The following is a 19,545-nucleotide window of genomic DNA, read 5'->3' as shown; positions in this document are numbered from 1 at the left end:
GTTCATCTGGGCAGTCAGCTGCTCAACAGTTGCACACATCTGTATAGCCATCATTCGCTCCTGTCATCTCCATTTTGGATAGTGCCATTTGGCCATGCAAGGTGTACTTTAACCACAGAAGTTTGCTAACAGTTTACAAACTTAGCCATTTTGGAAATGCTTCCATACTTGGCCCAAAAGCCAATGATCATGCCCTTTGGAAATCAGATAAATCATTCCATTTCAACATTACGACAATGACTGGACTTTTTACCATGTCCCCTGGGCATGCATTATATACTCTCCACTTCTAGTACTGCCACCAGCATCTGTGACTGGTTACTGCATGATGACATCCGAAAATAGGTGACGGTCACATTGATGTGACTGGAATATGTATTTATAAAAATAAATTGCACCATACTGCAAAGTTATTAAGAGTAAATCTCCCATCACATAGCATGTAGTGATATACAAAATGACTCTTTAAAATATATTAAAATGGTGCATCACAATGGAAAAAAAGTGCAGATCCTGGGATTTTATAGGCAGCGATTTCACAAATGAGCTACTTATGTATTCATCACTGAATGACTAAAGGCTTGAATTTTATACTAACTCCCTTCTGCTTTGAGTAATCCCACAATGTTTTGTCATCAAAAATCATAAATCTCGGGTCCCACTTGTCTTCAGTACACAGATGTAAACTGTTGTAAAGATCCATACAATGTCTGTCTCAATGGATGTGGGAAATTATGTGGAATATTATGTAAGAGAATAATGAGATAGACACTAATTTCTATGAACCCGAGAATAAATATTACACAATTACCCGAAATGGGGGTAAAATGAACAATACGGGGGGAGAGGGGGAGAGAGGGAGAGAGAGAGAGAGAGAGAGAGAGAGAGAGAGAGAGAGAGAGAGAGAGAGAGAGAGAGAGAGAGAGAACTAAATCTGTAACTTTTCCAAATTTCAGGGACTATTTCGCAACAGTTCCATTCTGTCACAAACAGTTCTTGCCTTGTTGTATTCCTAAATTAGAAACAGAAAATGTGTTCCTGATGGTAAAAAACATACAAGAGACTAATGTTTTAGGTTTGTAGACAACAGACAAGAGAGCGGCTATAGAGAAACGCATGAATCCCATTAAACGGATACTGCCAGAGCAGGGCCATAAAAATCTGAATAATTTTATGAAATGAAATAGGCTTTACTCTGTATTTAAATGAGATGGATTTTCACATGTTTCATCAACATTTAAATGGAAAGAACTGAAAAAGAATGTTAGTACTGGAGCAGCAGTAAAAAATAAACCCATACACTTTCTATCTTAGAGAGTGTCTGAATGATATTTCCCCCAATTGACTGTACAAACTTCTTTATTTTAAATTACTATCATGATTCTGGCCTTAAGCCATTATCAAGTACAAAAATGTTGAATAGTTAAAAAAGTCTAATTATAACCAACATTGTTGTACTTGATAAAATGTTGAATAATTAAAAAAAGTCTAATTATAACAAACATTGTTGTACCTGATAATGGCTTAAGGCCAACATCACAATAGTAACATAAAATAAAGAAATTTGTACAGTCAAATGAAATGAAATGATCGTATGGCACTATTGGCCGGGGGGCCCCATTTGGGGAAGTTCGGCCGCCGTATTGCAAGTCCTCTTTAGTTAGGCAACTTGCGAGTCAATGATGATAAAAATGATGATGATGGACAACACCCAGTCCCCTGCCGGGAATCGAATCCGGGCCCCCTGCGTGGTAGGCAGTAACGCTACCGCTACGCTATGGAGGCGGACACAGTCAAATGGAGGAAACATCATTCAAACATTATTATATGACTGTGGCCCGAAGCTTTGAAAAGAATATCTTAAGAGCATTTTGCTTAGTAAATCTAAAAGTGAAGCATGATTTGCAACTCAAATGCATTAAACTTCAGGAACATAGTAACAAAGATTTACCTTAAACGGGATCCTTGAAATTTTTCTTGTAGCTTTACGGGGTGACCTCAGCAACTTTTGACTCTTGGCACTTACAGGTGATAATGAGTAGGCAGATAAAGCTGATGTATCGCTGCTGGATACTGACTTCTGAGATGGTGGAGAATACTTCAAAAAATTTTAAAAATTGGTTAGGAAAAAATTAATAATCAATTTCAGCTATACTATACTATTCTACAGTTTTTTTCAGTAATGAACTGCACATTTCCCAAAAATTAAATATATGTTCCACCACTATGACTTTCAGCTTTAAATATAAACAAGACCTTTCCTTTCTTATGATAATTCAAATAAGTAGTTAAAAATTTTTAAACATGTTTCACATTTATTAGCACACTTACTTATGATGCATAGATACATTGCGTAGTATCAGTTTATCCCTTATAGTTTTGTTTAATGCATTATACTTTATAAAAGAACAATCATTTACTGAATACATGTCTTATGCTGCTGTATGCTTTCCTTCACACCAAAATATTTTGGATGGACAAGACTGAAGACACACATTTTAACATCTTAGAGTGTGACGAGATACAAAGTAACAAGAAAGTAGCGAATAAGTTATACGAAAACAGAAGTCTAACACGAAACATTTCTTACATGAAACAGATTTCTCCCTTCTTGTGGTACTGAGGTTCTCCTTTCCTCTGACTGGCCTTTAACATCTTCTATGTTGCAACCTAGAAGCTCATTCTTCAATAGGCATGAGTACGCAACAGCATCTCTACCTGTTTCACCAGTTTCACGGGTTGCTTTTTTTGGAATTGCCCCTGTACGAACAGTATTATCCTGAAAGTGTTCAGAATATAAGTAAATATACAAATCAGTAAAGTCAGATTACAATTTCGTGGTATCACACACCATAATCAGCTTGGTCCACATAGGAAATGGGAGTAATATTTAACGAAACACAAAGGAAACATTATGAAGAAAATACTTCTTGTGTGGTATTAGTAAACATCTCATTTTCAACTGTGAAATTCAGCCTTATGCTGTGGCTAGTTCAATCAAAATTGACAACTCCATGGCAGCAAACAAGCAGTTTACTGCAGATATATTCTTACATCCTGCCAGCAAATGCCACGTAAGAGGTCTGATACAGAGGAAAATGCACCCTGGTTGAGTGGCTTGCATGCCTCAACAACACAGATATCCATACTGTATGTGTAACTACAATGGTGAGGTGCACATGGAAAAGCCAGACCAATACATGGTCGCACCAGAAACAGTCCGGATGATTGAATGATTTGCCTTTGCGATGTAACAGATAACAAATAGGGTAGCTGAACTTGCGATTTGCTTGTTTATTCCACAAAATAACTGTTCAATAAACTTCTAGCTCATGAACCCTCATGTGCATCTGCATGAATAATAAATTGCACATTAATAAGTCACAATTTATAGGGCCTCCAAATGCGGGGTTGGATCTTTAAATGTTGGCTACACTACAATCTATGGGCCAACAAATGCATCTCACATTAACTCTAAAAAACCGGGTGCAATTTTCAAATAAATGGAGACAAGAATTTTCAGTGAAAAATAATGTTCACTACATTTTAACAAACTGAGTTTTTCCATCACTGTAACATTTACACCAGAGAATTACTTAATATCTGAGAAAGGACTTAAATGAAAAGGAACAGTACCTCATGTTTGAGTGAACTTCTGGAAAAATGACAGTGCTCTTACTGTAAGTTTAAAGTTAAAGTTTGACAACTGCAAACTAACTAAATTCCTAGTGTAAATCACTCACAAATATAACCTAGTAAAGTTTTAAAGTTCAGACTAGTTTGCCTGACACGAAATTGAAAATGTTTCATACAATTCACTAGCAACATATGCAAAACCACAAGTTCACAACTCAACACTTAGAACAATTTCAACACACTCAAGAGGCAAGCTACTGCCACTCCCTGTTCCAGATTTCAAACCCACCTGCCCTGCATCCAGATCAAAAGTAAAGTATCCTGCATCAAGATGGCTGCCACTATTTAAGCCCTTGCATTGCACATTGGCATGAGTCAAGTGACCACATTTCTGACTTCCGCAATATACTTATAAACTATAAATGTAATGTTATATACATGTAATACATTTCAATTAGTACATAAGTTTCTTCAGCTTTCTCTAATGCTGATCTTACGTTTTCTCTAATTTAAATAGTTTGTTCATAAATAATGATGGAAGTTGTCCAGCTAGACACTACTTTCCATTACTAATAAATATAAACAGTTAAAACTAAAACCATTCATATATCCATACCTACGTCTACTTCATAAGGCAGCCACTACTTGTAACATTTCATTCATTATTTATGTAAACATTCATGTTTTTATACACAGAATGTACAATATGGCCTGTAATTCAAAACAGGCAATGTTTATAAAAAGATCTACATTGATAGTCTAATAGTGTTCAATGAGATCTACCCCTACACACTTTTTTTACGAAAATCACTTACGGTGGTATTGAGATGCTAATTTTTAAAGTTCATTTTATACATAAAATATTTAAAATTAAATAACTTGAAAACTACTTTTCAGATCGAGGGTGCACATTCACCCAAGCACTTGCCTTAATTTTGTCTTAGTAACCATGTTACTGACTTCTCTCTAACTAGTTGGGATCAGGTTTTATTGGATTTAGACTTATTTGATAATTGGTGTGGCCACTCAAGTCAGCCATGACAGTTACTGCTCCATGTTTCATGCCAATGGCCAGGTTTTCCCGACCATGCAGTGAATGTCTCGCAGTATCTGCCACTCGCTGAGGCTCAAAGGGTTCCATCTTTTATTGATGATACCATGAGACCTGTCCAGCAGCTGAGTTCTGCCTGGCTCTGTCCCCATGCCTTCTCAGCTGTCAAAATACTCACAACAACTCAGCCACACCTTTCCATCATCACAACCAGAACACGCACACACAACTGTCTCTATTTTTAAACTTTCTAGTTGTAGTTATTTGGATGTACTGTCTCACCATAAAACATTACCTAACATATCCTCACTATCTTGACACCATGGTTAGGCTGTTTGGCTGAAACCAAGGGGAAACTAGAGCTGTTATACTTCCAGAGTATATGTATCTCTACTGTATAGTTTAATGATGATGACATCCTCTTCGGCAAAATATTTTGGAGGCAGTAGTCACCCATTCGGATATCCAAGCAGGGAATACTCAAAAGGATGTTGCCATGAAGAAAAACAAATCTGGCAATCCATGGAATAGAGCATGGATTGTTAGATCACTTAATAAGGTGGGTAGGTTGGTGAAATGATAAAAGAGAAATGGAAAGGTTGAAGTTAGCTATAATAAGAACTAGTGAAGCATGGTGGATAGATGAACAGTGTTTGTGATAAGAGCAGCAGAAATCCTCCAATAACACATGAGATATTGACTTTAACAGATGAAAGGAGAAAACAGAACAGCCGAAGGAGAAATGCAGGTCTATAAAATCATGTATGACTACTGGAAAGATGAATGCCACTAAAAGGAAAACTAACTAAAACCTTTGCAGAAAACAGAAACACCTGTATGGTTATTATAAAGTAAATGAACCTGGAGACAATATTATCAGAAGAAGGAGTAAGCACATGAAGGTTAGATGGGGGACATGATACTATGACAAGAATTTACAGAACACCAAAGACCCAAGTCAAAACATGGCACCTGGAATAGATGACATGCCCTCTGAATTATTGAGATCCTGGTGACGAAATATCACAACAAAACCTATTCCACTTGGTACACAAGATATATGAGACAGGCAAGGTACCCTCAGATGTCAAGAAGAACGTTATAAAACAAATTCCAAATAAAGCAGTTGCTGACACATGTGAATATTACCGAACCATCAGTTTAATGAGTCATGGTTGTAAAATACTTACACAACTTATTTAAAGTAAAATGAAAAACTGATAGAAGCAGATGTTGGGGAAACTCATTTTGGGTTCATGAGAAATGTATTAACATGTGGGGCACAACCGACCATGCAAGTTACCTTAGAAAATCAAATGAAGGAAGGCAGACTTAAGTTTATAGTTTTTACAGAATTAGAGAAAGGTTTTGACAGTGTTGACTCAGATGTACTTTATGATATTTTAAAGGAACCAAAGATAACATCTTTTACAGAGGCCAGATTGCATTTGAAAGAGTCAATGAAAGTGAATGGGAAGCAGTAGTTGAGAAGGGTGCGAGAAAGTTTTGTACCCAACCACAATGTTACTCAATCTGTACACTGAGAAAGCTGTCAAGCAAACCAAGGAGCAATTTGGAAAGGGAATTAAAGATAAGGGAGAAGAAACAAAACTTATAGTTCTGTCAGAAATGGCAAAGGAATTGGAAGCTCTGTGGAATTGAATGGTTAGTGTCTTGAAAAGAGCTTACAAGATGAACACCAACAAAAGCAAAACAAGGGCAATGAAGTGTAATTAAATCTCAGGTAATGCCAGGAGAATCAGATTAAGGGTCCCTAAACAAAACAGCAGCACAAAGTAACAAAGAGTAGTGAATCAGAAACTGATAGTTACATTATAATAATGAAGTCCCCTGACCCACCCTTTATCTCTCACTAATATGACCTCTCAATGTTAATTAAAATTTGTAGGGTTTCTGTGATTTCCTTACACTAATCAATTTAAGACAGTTCTGATCCAAGTGAGGTAACTTCTCTGCTGTCAGAAGTTTGTGTGTCATCATACTTACGAGGGCTGTCCCAGAAGTACCTCACATAACAAAGACAACACAAAATTTTTTTGAGAAAAAGCATCTTTATTTCTCCATATAGTTTTCTTTCATCTCAATACACTTTTCCCAGTAGTGTTCAATAGCTTCGATACCCCGCTGATTGTGAACACCATCAAGCCCCACGAAACACCCATCAACCGTGCAGACTTCACCTCTTTATTTTTGGCAAATCTTACAGCACCATGCCATTTCTTCAAGTATGGAAACAGAAAATAATCAGAGAAGAATAAACCTGGTGAATAGGGTGCATGAGGAAGCAAGCTGGGCCATGTAATTAACGGATGTGTGAACTGGTGCATTATTGGGATAAAAAATAACTTTCTTTTTCACCAAATACCACTATTTTTGCTTGATTTCATCACTCAAATGCTCCAATATGATTGGATAATACTTATCATTAAAACGAAGTCCTTAACAAGGGCACTGCCGCACAAAACACCTACTTCTTGTAAGGCGGTGAATTTTATGAAATGACGGACAATGGGTATGGGTTCTCCATTGTCTCCAGCAATGTCCAACTTTTTTATGGAACATTTTGAGGAACATGTGTTAACCTGGCTCCTCTTCTCTCCATCTTCATTTTATCATTATGTCGATTACATGTTTATGGTCAGGCCACATGGTATAGGAGCTCTTGAACAGTTGCAGCAACATATGACCAGCATGTGCCCAAACACAGCCAGAGAAGAGGGAAGGCTGCCGTTTTTAGATGTTTTGGTACAACGATTGCTATAATGAAAGTTCTCCAAGAAAAGGAAACATGACAATGTTGAACATTCACTTGATGAGCCACCAATTGCATTCCTTCCCTTCTGTGGTGATACATCCAGGAAAATACGCAGGGTCCTGGCATGACAAGGTATCAGATCTATTTTCTGACCTCCTAAGAAAATAAAGCAGATGCTATACCCTGCTAAGGACAGTCTCCGGGGATTTAGAACATCCCATCTATGTGCAGAAGCAATTACATCAGGCAGTCCATCTGCATCATTTCCAACTGCTGTGCGGAACATCAATGGCATATTGAAAATCATGAACTGGAGAAATCTGCAGTTGCTGAGCTCAGCCTCTCAAACAAATATAAAATATTGTTTGACCAAAAAAAAAGTTTTGTCCCAGGCTCCCACATACTGGGACTTTAATTATAAAGAGGCTGTAGAAATAAAAACGTGTGGGAAAACCTTCAGTCATGATGGCAGATATAATTTCCGTTGTACATGGAAGCGAGCTCTTGATGCAGAGAAGAGCCAGAGATATTTGTGACAATGTTTATGCCACAGTGGGAGCAGTGGCGCCACCAGTGCAGACATTGACACCATCTGCAACAGCATGACATAACTACCAACCAATCAGAATCTGTCTTTGTGCTTTAAAGACCACCACAGCAGCAATTTTGACAGTCAGTTGCCTCTGACGAAGATGATGGCGGAAACCTTTGAAAGCTCGAGGTTTTTCTCTGAACTGACATTGCAGCAAGTCCGAGAATGTTTTATACAATACTTGCCATTGACTGTTTTTCCTTTCTGAAGGTAATCAACGGAAATTATCCCACGCACAAAACTAAAAAACTGATGGCGTGACCTTGCCTGCAGATGGCGTGGTCTTTACATTCTTTGAAGCTAATAATTCCCTTTCTGTCCTCTGCTTTGATTGTTGTTTCACCTTGGGTGTGAAGTGGTGGAACCATGTTTCATCCGTGGTTATGGGTGAAGACAAAAACTCAGCTTTACTGTAACGGAAAACTTAAACATCCTCAGGAGGCTGTTTTCATTTCATTGTGAGTAAATGCGGCACCCATCCTGTGCACAGATTTCTCATGTCCAATTCTTTTGTCAGTATGCAATATGCAGTACTTTTTGAAATGCCAATGTCTGCTAGTTCACGCACTTTTAGTCAATGGACATCCAATACCACTTTCTGGATTTTCCTCACAATTCCTGGCATTGTCACCTGACCTCATTTGGTAAAACAGCATGATTTTAGTTTTGGCACCTCATATGGCTTTGCTTAATCTCTGCCACTCTATATTTTACAGTTGTAAACAAAAGAGCAGACTGCCAAAGAGTAGACTCTAGCTCAGCTTTAATATTAGTTGGACTACGACCTTTCAATTGAAAGTAATGTCTTACATAATGATGACAATTTTTATCCATGTTTACAAATTCACTAAGTGTGTTTACCAGTGATGGCTGCCAAACAAATACTAAACAATTTAGCATTGTTAAATTTCAAACTTAAGCTTCATAAGGCTGGTATTTTTTATCATACTTTTCTTTGTAACAATAACCTTTATCTATACATCAAGTTGGGTACTTGCCTTAAAGAACACACTAGAAACATGTAAATTGTTTTACACACCACAGGTTTCAAAACATTGTTATCCACTGGCTACACAAATTATTGTAGGAAATATTTAACATTATTAGAATTATATTAATACCTTCAGCTGCTGACAGGCATTGATATATATCAACAACAGGGACAGGTGAAAATGTGTACCCTGACTGGGAATCGAACCCGGGATCTCTTGCTTACATGGCAGACACTCTATCCATCTCAGCCACAGAGGAAACAAAGGACTATCTCGCGCACGCCTCCCACGAGACCCACATTCTCGCCTAATACGTCCACACACTACATTTGTACTGTCCCTACCCAACACATTCGTTACTCGTGGAAGACATTCTTACCAAGTCCTGTAAGAGTTTGGGTAATATGTGTGCATCCGTACAGAAGAAAAAGGTCATGGCCGGTATTGCCAGAACTATATACTTATATGGATATGGTGTCTCTTCTTTTGCACATGTCCGAAAGAACAGACACTGTTGATGACCTGCAGCCATCTAGAACAAAATTAGAATTATATTAATACCTTCAGCTGCTGACGGGCGTTGATATATATCAAAGGGGACACGTGAAAATGTTTGCCCCGAGTGGGACTTGAGCCCAGGATCTCTCTCCATCTGAGCCACTGAGAGCACAGAGGCTAGTGCGACTGCCATGTAAGCAAGAGATCCCGGGTTCAAGTCCCGGTCAGGGCACATATTTTCACCTGTCCCCATTGATATACAGGGTGTTACAAAAAGGTACACCCAAACTTTCAGGAAACATTCCTCACACACAAAGAAAGAAAATACGTTATGTGGACATGTGTCCGGAAACGCTTACTTTCCATGTTAGAGCTCATTTTATTACTTCTCTTCAAATCACATTAATCATGGAATGGAAACACACAGCAACAGAAAGTACCAGCGTGACTTCAAACACTTTGTTACAGGAAATGTTCAAAATGTCCTCCATTAGCGAGGATACATGCATCCACCCTCTGTCGCATGGAATCCCTGATGCGCTGATGCAGCCCTGGAGAATGGCGTATTTTATCAAAGCCGTCCACAATACGAGCACAAAAAGTCTCTACATTTGGTACCAGGGATGCGTAGACAAGAGCTTTCAAATGCCCCCATAAATGAAAGTCAAGAGGGTTGAGGTCAGGAGAGCGTGGAGGCCATGGAATTGGTCCGCCTCTACCAATCCATCGGTCACCGAATCTCTTGTTGAGAAGCGTACGACCACTTTGACTGAAATGTGCAGGAGCTCCATTGTGCATGAACCACATGTTGTGTTGTGCTTGTAAAGGCACATGTTCTAGCAGCACAGGTAGAGTATCTCATATTAAATCATGATAACGTGTTCCATTGAGCGTAGGTAGAAGAACATGGGGCCCAATCAAGACATCACCAACAATGCCTGCCCAAACGTTTATAGAAAATCTGTGTTGATGACGTGATTGCACAATTGCGTGCGGATTCTCGTCAGCCCACACATGTTGATTGTGAAAATTTACAATTTGATCACGTTGGAATAAAGCCTCATCCGTAAAGAGAACATTTGCACTGAAATGAGGATTGACACATTGTTGGACGAACCATTCGCAGAAGAGTACCCGTGGAGGCCAACCAGCAGCTGATAGTGCCTGCACATGCTGTACATGGTACGGAAACAACTGGTTCTCCCGTACCACTCTCCATACAGTGACGTGGTCAACGTTACCTTGTACAGCAGCAACTTCTCTGATGCTGACATTAGGGTTACCGTCAACTGCACTAAGAATTGCCTCGTCCATTGCAGGTGTCCTCGTCGTTCTAGGTTTTCCCCAGTCGCGAGTCACAGGCTGGAATGTTCCGTGCTCCCTAAGACGCCGACCAATTGCTTCGAATGTCTTCCTGTCGGGACACCTTCGTTCTGGAAATCTGTCTCGATACAAACGTACTGCACCACGGCTATTGCCCCGTGCTAATCCATACATCAAATGGGCATCTGCCAACTCCACATTTGTAAACATTGCACTGACTGCAAAACCACTTTGGTGATGAACACTAACCTGTTGATGCTACATACTGATGTGCTTGATGCTAGTACTGTAGAGCAATGAGTCGCATGTCAACACAAGCACCGAAGTCAATGTTACCTTCCTTCAATTGGGCCAACTGGCGGTGAATCGAGGAAGTACAGTACATACTGACGAAACTAAAATGAGCTCTAACATGGAAATTAAGCGTTTCCGGACACATGTCCACATAACATCTTTTCTTTATTTGTGTGTGAGGAATGTTTCCTGAAAGTTTGGCCGTACCTTTTTGTAACACCCTGTATATCAATGCCCGTCAGCAGCTGAAGGTATTAATATAATTCTAATTTCGTTCTAGGCGGCTGCAGGTCATCAATGGTGTCTGTTCTTTCTGACATGTCCGAAAGAACAGACACCTTATCCATATAAGTATATATTTAACATTAGACTTCATGTGTAAGACACAAATGAGGGAATTAAACTACATATACATTGAAAGTGTGCTCCATTTGGTGCTGTAAAATAAGGATACAGCACTCAAAAATACACAAACCTTAATGTTTGTCTATCATCTTTGTGTATTATTTCCAAATTTTAAACTTTAAAGGAGAGACAAAGACTATTTTTCAGAGAACTATACATGTATGAACTTAGAAAACAGTTACAAGCAATGCCACATGAGATTTCACTAATAAAACATTAAGAACTGTTGAAGTAACATATCAAACATATTCATAAGTCTTTAAAAGCACTAACCAGAAGAAATAAAATGTTGTCAGCAGCATAGTTGTGAGATCTGTAGGTATATTTTTCCTGTTTGGTTCCCAAAGAGAAGGAAGAAAACCAACAAGTAGGTGTCTGAACTTTCATATACGTGTGGAAATTGATAAAAGTTTCAGTTCTTAATAAGTTTTATTCCACTTCTTAAATGCCAATATACATCAACAAGCAACAAAATTCAACTGTCTGATTAGTACTTGAGCTTGTCAGACTATGGAATGAAATGAATTAATCAACTGCTAAAACAATTATAACAAGAACCATAATACTACAGGTAACCAGCAAGGAATTACATATGAACATACAATGAGGATATTGACCTGACTTACGGAAATCATGGAAAATTTAATCTGCCAGTTGTTTGTTGCTCTGTGTGGGATGAACCGGTCAGGACCACATGAAACACCCATACCTGGCTGAAAGCATTTGTATGGTGATAGGGCCTGGAATTTGAACATGAAATGAATATATAGCTTTGCTGTACACACACAGTATATATGATAAGAAAATACAATCAGCAAAAATTTTATATGCAACACCTTCATATTTACATGTATTGTTGCTGTACTTTTAACAGTTGTTCATAACTTATTAGACTGAAGCACACACGCACACACATACGCACGCACTGAAATCATCACATCTGCTTGACAAGTCCTTCCAGATGAAATAGCGTATTATACTCAAACTTGTGATCACGCTATCTACTTCGTAAACCTTACATTACTTACTCCAAAAGTTACTCTTGGAGTTAGAAAACAAACTATTTTGCAAAGATAACCTGTTTACATGAAATGTACATGCATTTGCAAATATGGCAACCATCAGCTGTACAATGGAATGACGACAATGGAAATTCGTGCTGGACTGGGACATGAACCCGGAGTTCCCACTTTTCACGAGCAGTCGCCTTACAGTTAAGTTATCTGAGCACAACTCATGGCCAGACCCAAACTTCCATATGTCGTCAACCATGTGTCTACAACCTGCACTTGTACGTTCATTATGGGAGACACGTTAATTGAAAGTCGCTTGCCCAGAGCCGGTGAATAAATACGATACTGTACTGCCAGTGTTGTTAAGAAGAATGATGCAAAGTTCCTTCTGACACGCATGCATGTCCGAAGGAACATTGCATCATACTTCTGACCAACACAGGCACTGCAACATTGTACAAGACATTCAATTTGCAAACTGAAAACAGTTTCCTGGTCTGGAAAAGCATAATATTTGTTGTCAAGTTACCTTGTTTAGGTTGTACATTGTAGAAAATTTTAGATGTATACAGTGTGGATGTTGTCACAGCCTGTCTGGCCTAATCTTTGGTAGCATGAAACTTGATTTAAAAAAATTACATACATAGTGAGATGAGAATGTTTAAGTAATGATATGATTCATTATAATTATCTTTTATAGTTTTCTCCGAGAATATTAAGCTCAAGTAGTGTCTCCAAAGAAACAAAATTTCATACTACATTCTTCCTCCATACTCATAAATAACAACTAAGCTTTCAGTTTAGCAAAAATGAAAACATGACAGGGAGACTGGAAATTACAAAACTTATGGAAAGAAGATTAGTGTGGAATATTCTATCAGCAGTGAGACCTACATTGACATTCACACTCTGAAAGTCACATTATGGAGTGTGTGGAGGGTACCTCTGGTGCAACTATTTTTTTCCCTCTTCCTTGTCCCATTTGGGAATGGTGCATGTGAAAAATTATTGTTGCTGAACTTCTGTATCAGCTCTAATTTCTCTGATTTTTGCACCATGGTCATTTCAGGAGACATATATGAGAGGAAGTAATGTTGCCAAACTCTTCCCAGAACATGCTATCCTGTAATTTCAATAGTAAGGCTCTCTGTGATACAAGGCACCCCTCTTTCAGTGTGTGCCACTAGAGTTTGTTGAGCATCTCTGTAGTGCTCTTGTGCCGATTAAACGAACCTGTGATGAAATGTGCAGCTCTTCATTGTATCTTTTCTATCTCTGCTATAAATCCAACCTGGTAAGGATTCCAGGCTGATTAGCAGTACACATGCTTAACTTTATACCCATTATTTCACGTTTGGAATTGTAATAACCTCACTAGCTAAATTCTTTCCTGCAATAAATGTGTCAACACTATTGGTGTACAATCTGCTCATGAAAGATCACAACAGCCAGGAGAGCAGTGTGCTCACCACATGCCCCTCCACTTCTGCATCCAGTGATGACTATCGGCTGAGGATGACACAGCGGTTGGTCAGTACCAATGGACCTTCCGAGGCCTGTTCGAACGGAGTTTAGTTTTAATATTGATTTATAAACTAGCCTTACAATACACATTCCAACCTGAATTTAGGATTTCATTGCTACTCACTTCTGGAGTCAACCAACCTTCTGTTTCTAATACTATATAGATATGCTTTAATAAGCAATATTAATTTTGGGATCTTACCGTGGACAGCCCTTCAGTTTACTAATATCATATTAGCCTTTTCTATAAACGGCAGTGAAATGAAATATGAGACAGATGGGGGAAAAGTAAGTAAACTGTGCATTATTTCAAAAGTAATCACCATTACTGTTAATACATTTACCACACTGTGAGACAAGATGGACAATGACTTGATGGAAAAATGTTTGCGGTTGCCTATGGAACTATTATTGTACCCAGGCATACATCGCTTAATCTGAAGCAAACCAATGGCCACAAATGTGTCTTTTCAGGGCTCCAAAACCATAGAAATATTGCCAAGATTGTTTTGAGTATGCTGCAGAAGTTTTGCTGGAAAACCCTTACACGTGCTCCAATATAGTTCTAATCTCTTCCCATATGATTTCCACATTTTTGGAGCCCTGAAGAAAGACATTCGTGGCCATCAGTCTGCTTCAGATGAAAAGGTGCATGCCTGGGTACAATTGTGGTTCTACATGCAACCACAAACATTTTCCCATGAAGGCAATCACTGTCTTGTCTCCCAGTGGGGTAAATGTATTAACAGTTGTAATGATTACTTTTGAAATAATGAATGGTTTACTTACCTTTTTTCCATCTGCCTCATATTCATTTGACTGTGCCTTATATTTGCATTCTGCGAGATCGGCAGAGAGAGAACACAAGCTCGGACTGAACTAAGATGAGAAAGAAAGCATCATTGTCTTTTTTATTTTTTTAAAGGAATGATTCCAGCATTCATCTTAAATGATTTAGGGAAAACATGGGAAAATTCTACCTGGATGGCCAGATGGGGACTAGAATCCCACTCCTCCCAGAACACAAGTTTTAGGACCACATCAGACCTATCTTATAATGGAAGATCCAGCAAGGATTTTAGACACTGGTATCACAAAATACAATCATGCAAGATGTAATGGAACCACTGAATTTGTATTGTCTGACTTGCAGTGTTCTGAGAAAACACTTGCAATATACAGATAGACCATTTGTTGACCATCAATAATATCTACCATGGTTCACCACAGTCCATCTTAGAGTATTAAAGTGCACAGTAATCTATCCATAAAATAGCCACAGTACACACACCACTGTGGACTGAAGATTACTTCAGGGGTGGAGTGCCTATGTGGCGTTGCCTCTTAGCCCTCAACTCATCTTAGTTCTTTGACCTTAAATCACAAGCATTTATTCTGAAATGTGTGTTTTTTTTCTATAATATCTAATCTGCTGAACATTCGTATTTAGACACAACAAGCCACTTTTGTGCTTGCAGAAACTGAAGGCAATATAAGAACTGAACAGCATGTTATCTGTGCGGAGATAAAGACACTAATACACTTGCACTAGCGGTTACCTATAAGGAAAATAGAGGTCCAGTAAATTGCTGCAAACAAATAAATTGGAGTTTCAGGCAAGTGAAAGACGGGAAAATAATCATACACTAAGAATGGATAACCTCAACTTTTTTTAACAAAACCAGTGTGACAGTATATTTGCTAGTAGCATTTATTTCTGTTTTGGTGCAATTTGTACAAATGAGACATAAAATGACTACTCAATAAAGAGAAATTCACTAATTACAGTGCATCCTGTGCAAAGAGAAAACCTGAGGCAGATATATGACTCAGCCTTATTTTCCATGTAAGCAGAAGTAAGCACGCACACTGGACAAATAAAATATTTTTTTTCCAATGCAGCGTGACAGAAACTTTAATACCACCTCACGTCTTTGATGTGTAAAGGCTCTCTGGTGTGAACCTCATAATTAAAGTACAGGAAAATTCAAAGTTAGTCTTAAGCCATCCAGGAACTGTCCGTTCTATGAATCCTGTTCTGCGGACAAATCACCTGGTCCATGTATGCACGACAATTTTCTGCTTCACACACACACACACACACACACACACACACACACACACACACACACAGAGAGAGAGAGAGAGAGAGAGAGAGAGAGAGAGAGAGAGGGGGGGGGGGGTATTCTGTGCAAGCCATTAACAACATCTTAGCTGTACTTACTCACTGGTAGGTTTTAGTATAAAAATACCAACTGTCTTTAATATTACACAATTATAAAACATACCACAGAGTGGTGAGGTCTTTTGCATCATTGATGTTTTCTGATTCCCACGAATAATAGTTTTTAAAAAAATGTAATTCATGTTGCAACAGTCAGCTTCTACCCAGAGGTACACACATAATTTGTTGTGTCTGCTGCTATGCTTTAATGATACACTGTAACTAAGTGATGCATAAAACTCAATTTGGAATGCAAGACTGACTAGTCATGCAGCATAAAAAAAAACAGGTTTGTTCACTTTAAGAAATTAATTCAGCTCAATCAAATTTATAATATTAATAACATTAAAATTACCATGTTTTGGAAGGACAAGTTTTTACCTCCACACTCAAACCACAACAAGCATCAGAACACTTAAATTCCCTCAACAGACCTCTTATCAGGCACCATGTCCATAGTGCCCATATGGTATCTTCTTGTAATTTGCAGCATCCTAGATCAACAGCACATGTCATGGCTTCCAAGAGATTGTTTTCCAGCTTGTACAATACAATGGGACTAATGTGTACACTATACATGACCATCTGTAGTTCAACACAGCCAAGAGCCATCTCATGTTTTCATTGAAGGTAGCTACCAGACCCCCCCCCCCCCCCCCTCTTCCCCCCAGGCTCCCCCAGTCAATAAAGACACACATAAAAACTAGTCATGGATTATTTGTAACCCATCATATTGATATATGTAACTCACATGCCATTAGTGCATAATCTGGAGGAATGTTATATTTTGCGACCATGCCTATTGGGGTACTGCAATTCTTCATTCACACTGAAAGCTAGCATTGCAGTTTATAACATTACCACAAAGCTTTTAAAGAAGTAATTTACTTTGATTGTTTTATCCTTGTTCACTAAATTCTCAAATTTAATACTGTACATTAAAATGTCCAGTTATTCCAACAGATCCAGTGTTTTACCTTTACTCTGTGTATGTGGCACACTGAGACCATCAATTCCTACAGGTGGAAGCCCTGTAATGTGAATGAGCTTGGCCATTGATGATTTGTCAAGGTTACACAATCTAAACATGTGTTTATACTCTTTATATCTTAGTTTATAATGTATTCGTGTCTACCCTGTATATCTAGTATCACATGCGGTGTACTGTATATTACACACACCTGATTTATCATATTTGTTTGTTCAACTTTTCAGGTTGTGTCATAACTTGTATACCAGCATGTTATCCACTTTTAAAGGCTACTTTAACATGATAGGGTTTGAGAATATTTGGACTTTCTGCAAGATGCTGCTGTAATACAGGAGCAATATAATTTCAAAATACTGTCCATAAGTTATTATGAGGACCTGTTTCAGTTAAACAGTGCATAAATAAAATTTTAAAAAATTATAATTAATTTACTTGCTTACTCACACATATTAAGATTATTAGAACAAGATGAAAAGAAATAGAAATAAAGTAAATTCCCTGTCACATAATTATTTATTTTTCATATGGAACCTTGAGTCTGATAGCAAATCATACCAAATGAATGCATGGTTAACATATTACACACTGCCTTCTCCAATATATTTTGGAGCACTTTTGAGCTTGCATTTTGAAAACCACAGTACCTAATTAGTTTCTGAAAGTACTGTATTTAAATCTACCTACTTCAAATTTTATTAGTTACTCCGAGTTTCATTTATTTTATGACTAAAGTCAAAGGAAATCAGCTTATAACAGTTCTATGTACTTGACTGTTTGATCTAATTTATCTAAAAATTGACAGTGGACAGATAGGAAAGTTTATTAATTACACACACAGCAGTCCATAAATGTGACAAAGTTCAGAGATCTATGATAATTTTGATGTGTAGCCATACCACTCTTTAAAAGTAAAAGTAGTGTGCCAAGCAATAATTACTTGCTATGCAGACTAATAAATCTCTTAAATTATGGAATATAGAACTAATAATAAGCTTCTTCCTATAAATTTTTTTAAGCAAATCAGTGTGCTACAAATTTACAGGTATTTTTAGTAATTATGCTGAAAGTATTCAATGACATAACAACAATATATAAGGGTATTAATTCTCAACTTATAAAAACAGAAAGCAGAAGCAAAAGAATGCCATAACCTTAGCAAAAATGCATGTTTGGAGAACAAGGACACTACATATTATTGTAAGCAGAAAGGTGCTAACAATTATGACCTCACCATTACACCGCAAAACCTTATTTATTACAAGCAGTTTATGGAGTTTACAACCTATAGCACAAAAGGACTTACTTATATGAACTACAGATCTGAACTAATTTTATGCCAGACAACATTTCAATGACAACTCACATATAAAAACTGAGTCAAGAACAATACAAATTACCCACATACTTTCAAAGGCCTCTGAGCCCTTTTACTCCAATATGTGAGGGAATGCTGCAAAGTACTGCCTTATAATTTTTTATTCTGTTCTCAATTCGGGTTGAGGTATTACATGTCATGTGGTTGACTTTCCTGTTTTGTTGACATGAGTTACAACACTCTGCCATTAGAAGGCTCCAAATTGTAGCATTTAACATGGCAATGTGTAACATAACTATTTCAGCGGGTGAGAAACAACAAGCTGTAAGCGAGCTTCTAACTGCACAAAACATGCTTCCAAATGAAATCCATAGAAGAATGAAAGCTGTTTACAATGATGATTGTATTGACATCAGTAATGTCCAACACTGGGTTGTTCATGCTCGTAATGAAGGAAATGGTAGTGCTAACTTCAACAAGCGTAACAGAGCTCAGAGCGAATGACCGCATACAGCAACCAACAAGACTCATCAGCAAAACTGTCAGATAACACAGGCACAGCTCTCAGTAACAGTGGAATTTCATGAAGGAGTGTACAGGCCATCACTGCAGAACTGCGGTACAGAAAACTGTGTGCATGGTCGAGGCCTCAAACGCTCACTCCCGGCATGAAAAAAAAAAAAAAAAAAAAAAAAAAAAAAACTAAACTCCACCCAGATAGGTTATGGAGGCCCAACATTACCGACCAGCCGCCATGTAGTCCTCAGCCCACAGGCATCAGTGGGTGCAGATATGGAGGAGCATGTGGTCAGCACACCGTTCTCCTGACTGTATATCAGCTTACAAGACCAAGTATGAAACAGACAATACTGGAAACCTGTCAACAGTTTCTTATTCATTTAACAACATTT

General features: G+C 38.0%; 1 protein-coding gene across 5 annotated transcripts in view; it reads right to left on the bottom strand.

Moving 5' to 3' along the window:
- Window positions 1-19,545, bottom strand: part of LOC126469811 (fizzy-related protein homolog) — a 170,535-nt gene that overhangs the window by 90,642 nt on the left and 60,348 nt on the right. For 4 of the 5 annotated variants that reach the window (XM_050097088.1, XM_050097089.1, XM_050097085.1 and 1 more), the window contains exons 3-5: window positions 12,185-12,307; window positions 2,591-2,779; window positions 1,952-2,098 (exon numbers count right to left, since the gene is read on the bottom strand). In XM_050097088.1, coding sequence (XP_049953045.1) covers window positions 1,952-2,098; window positions 2,591-2,779; window positions 12,185-12,307 — 459 coding nt within the window. The remainder of the gene's footprint in view (window positions 1-1,951; window positions 2,099-2,590; window positions 2,780-12,184; window positions 12,308-19,545) is intronic. The other variant, XM_050097086.1, reaches the window with a different exon arrangement.

The sequence above is a fragment of the Schistocerca serialis genome, chromosome 3 (genome assembly GCF_023864345.2).
Source record: "Schistocerca serialis cubense isolate TAMUIC-IGC-003099 chromosome 3, iqSchSeri2.2, whole genome shotgun sequence".
Taxonomy (NCBI): domain Eukaryota; kingdom Metazoa; phylum Arthropoda; class Insecta; order Orthoptera; family Acrididae; genus Schistocerca; species Schistocerca serialis.
This window is presented reverse-complemented; position numbering and strand designations above follow the sequence as displayed.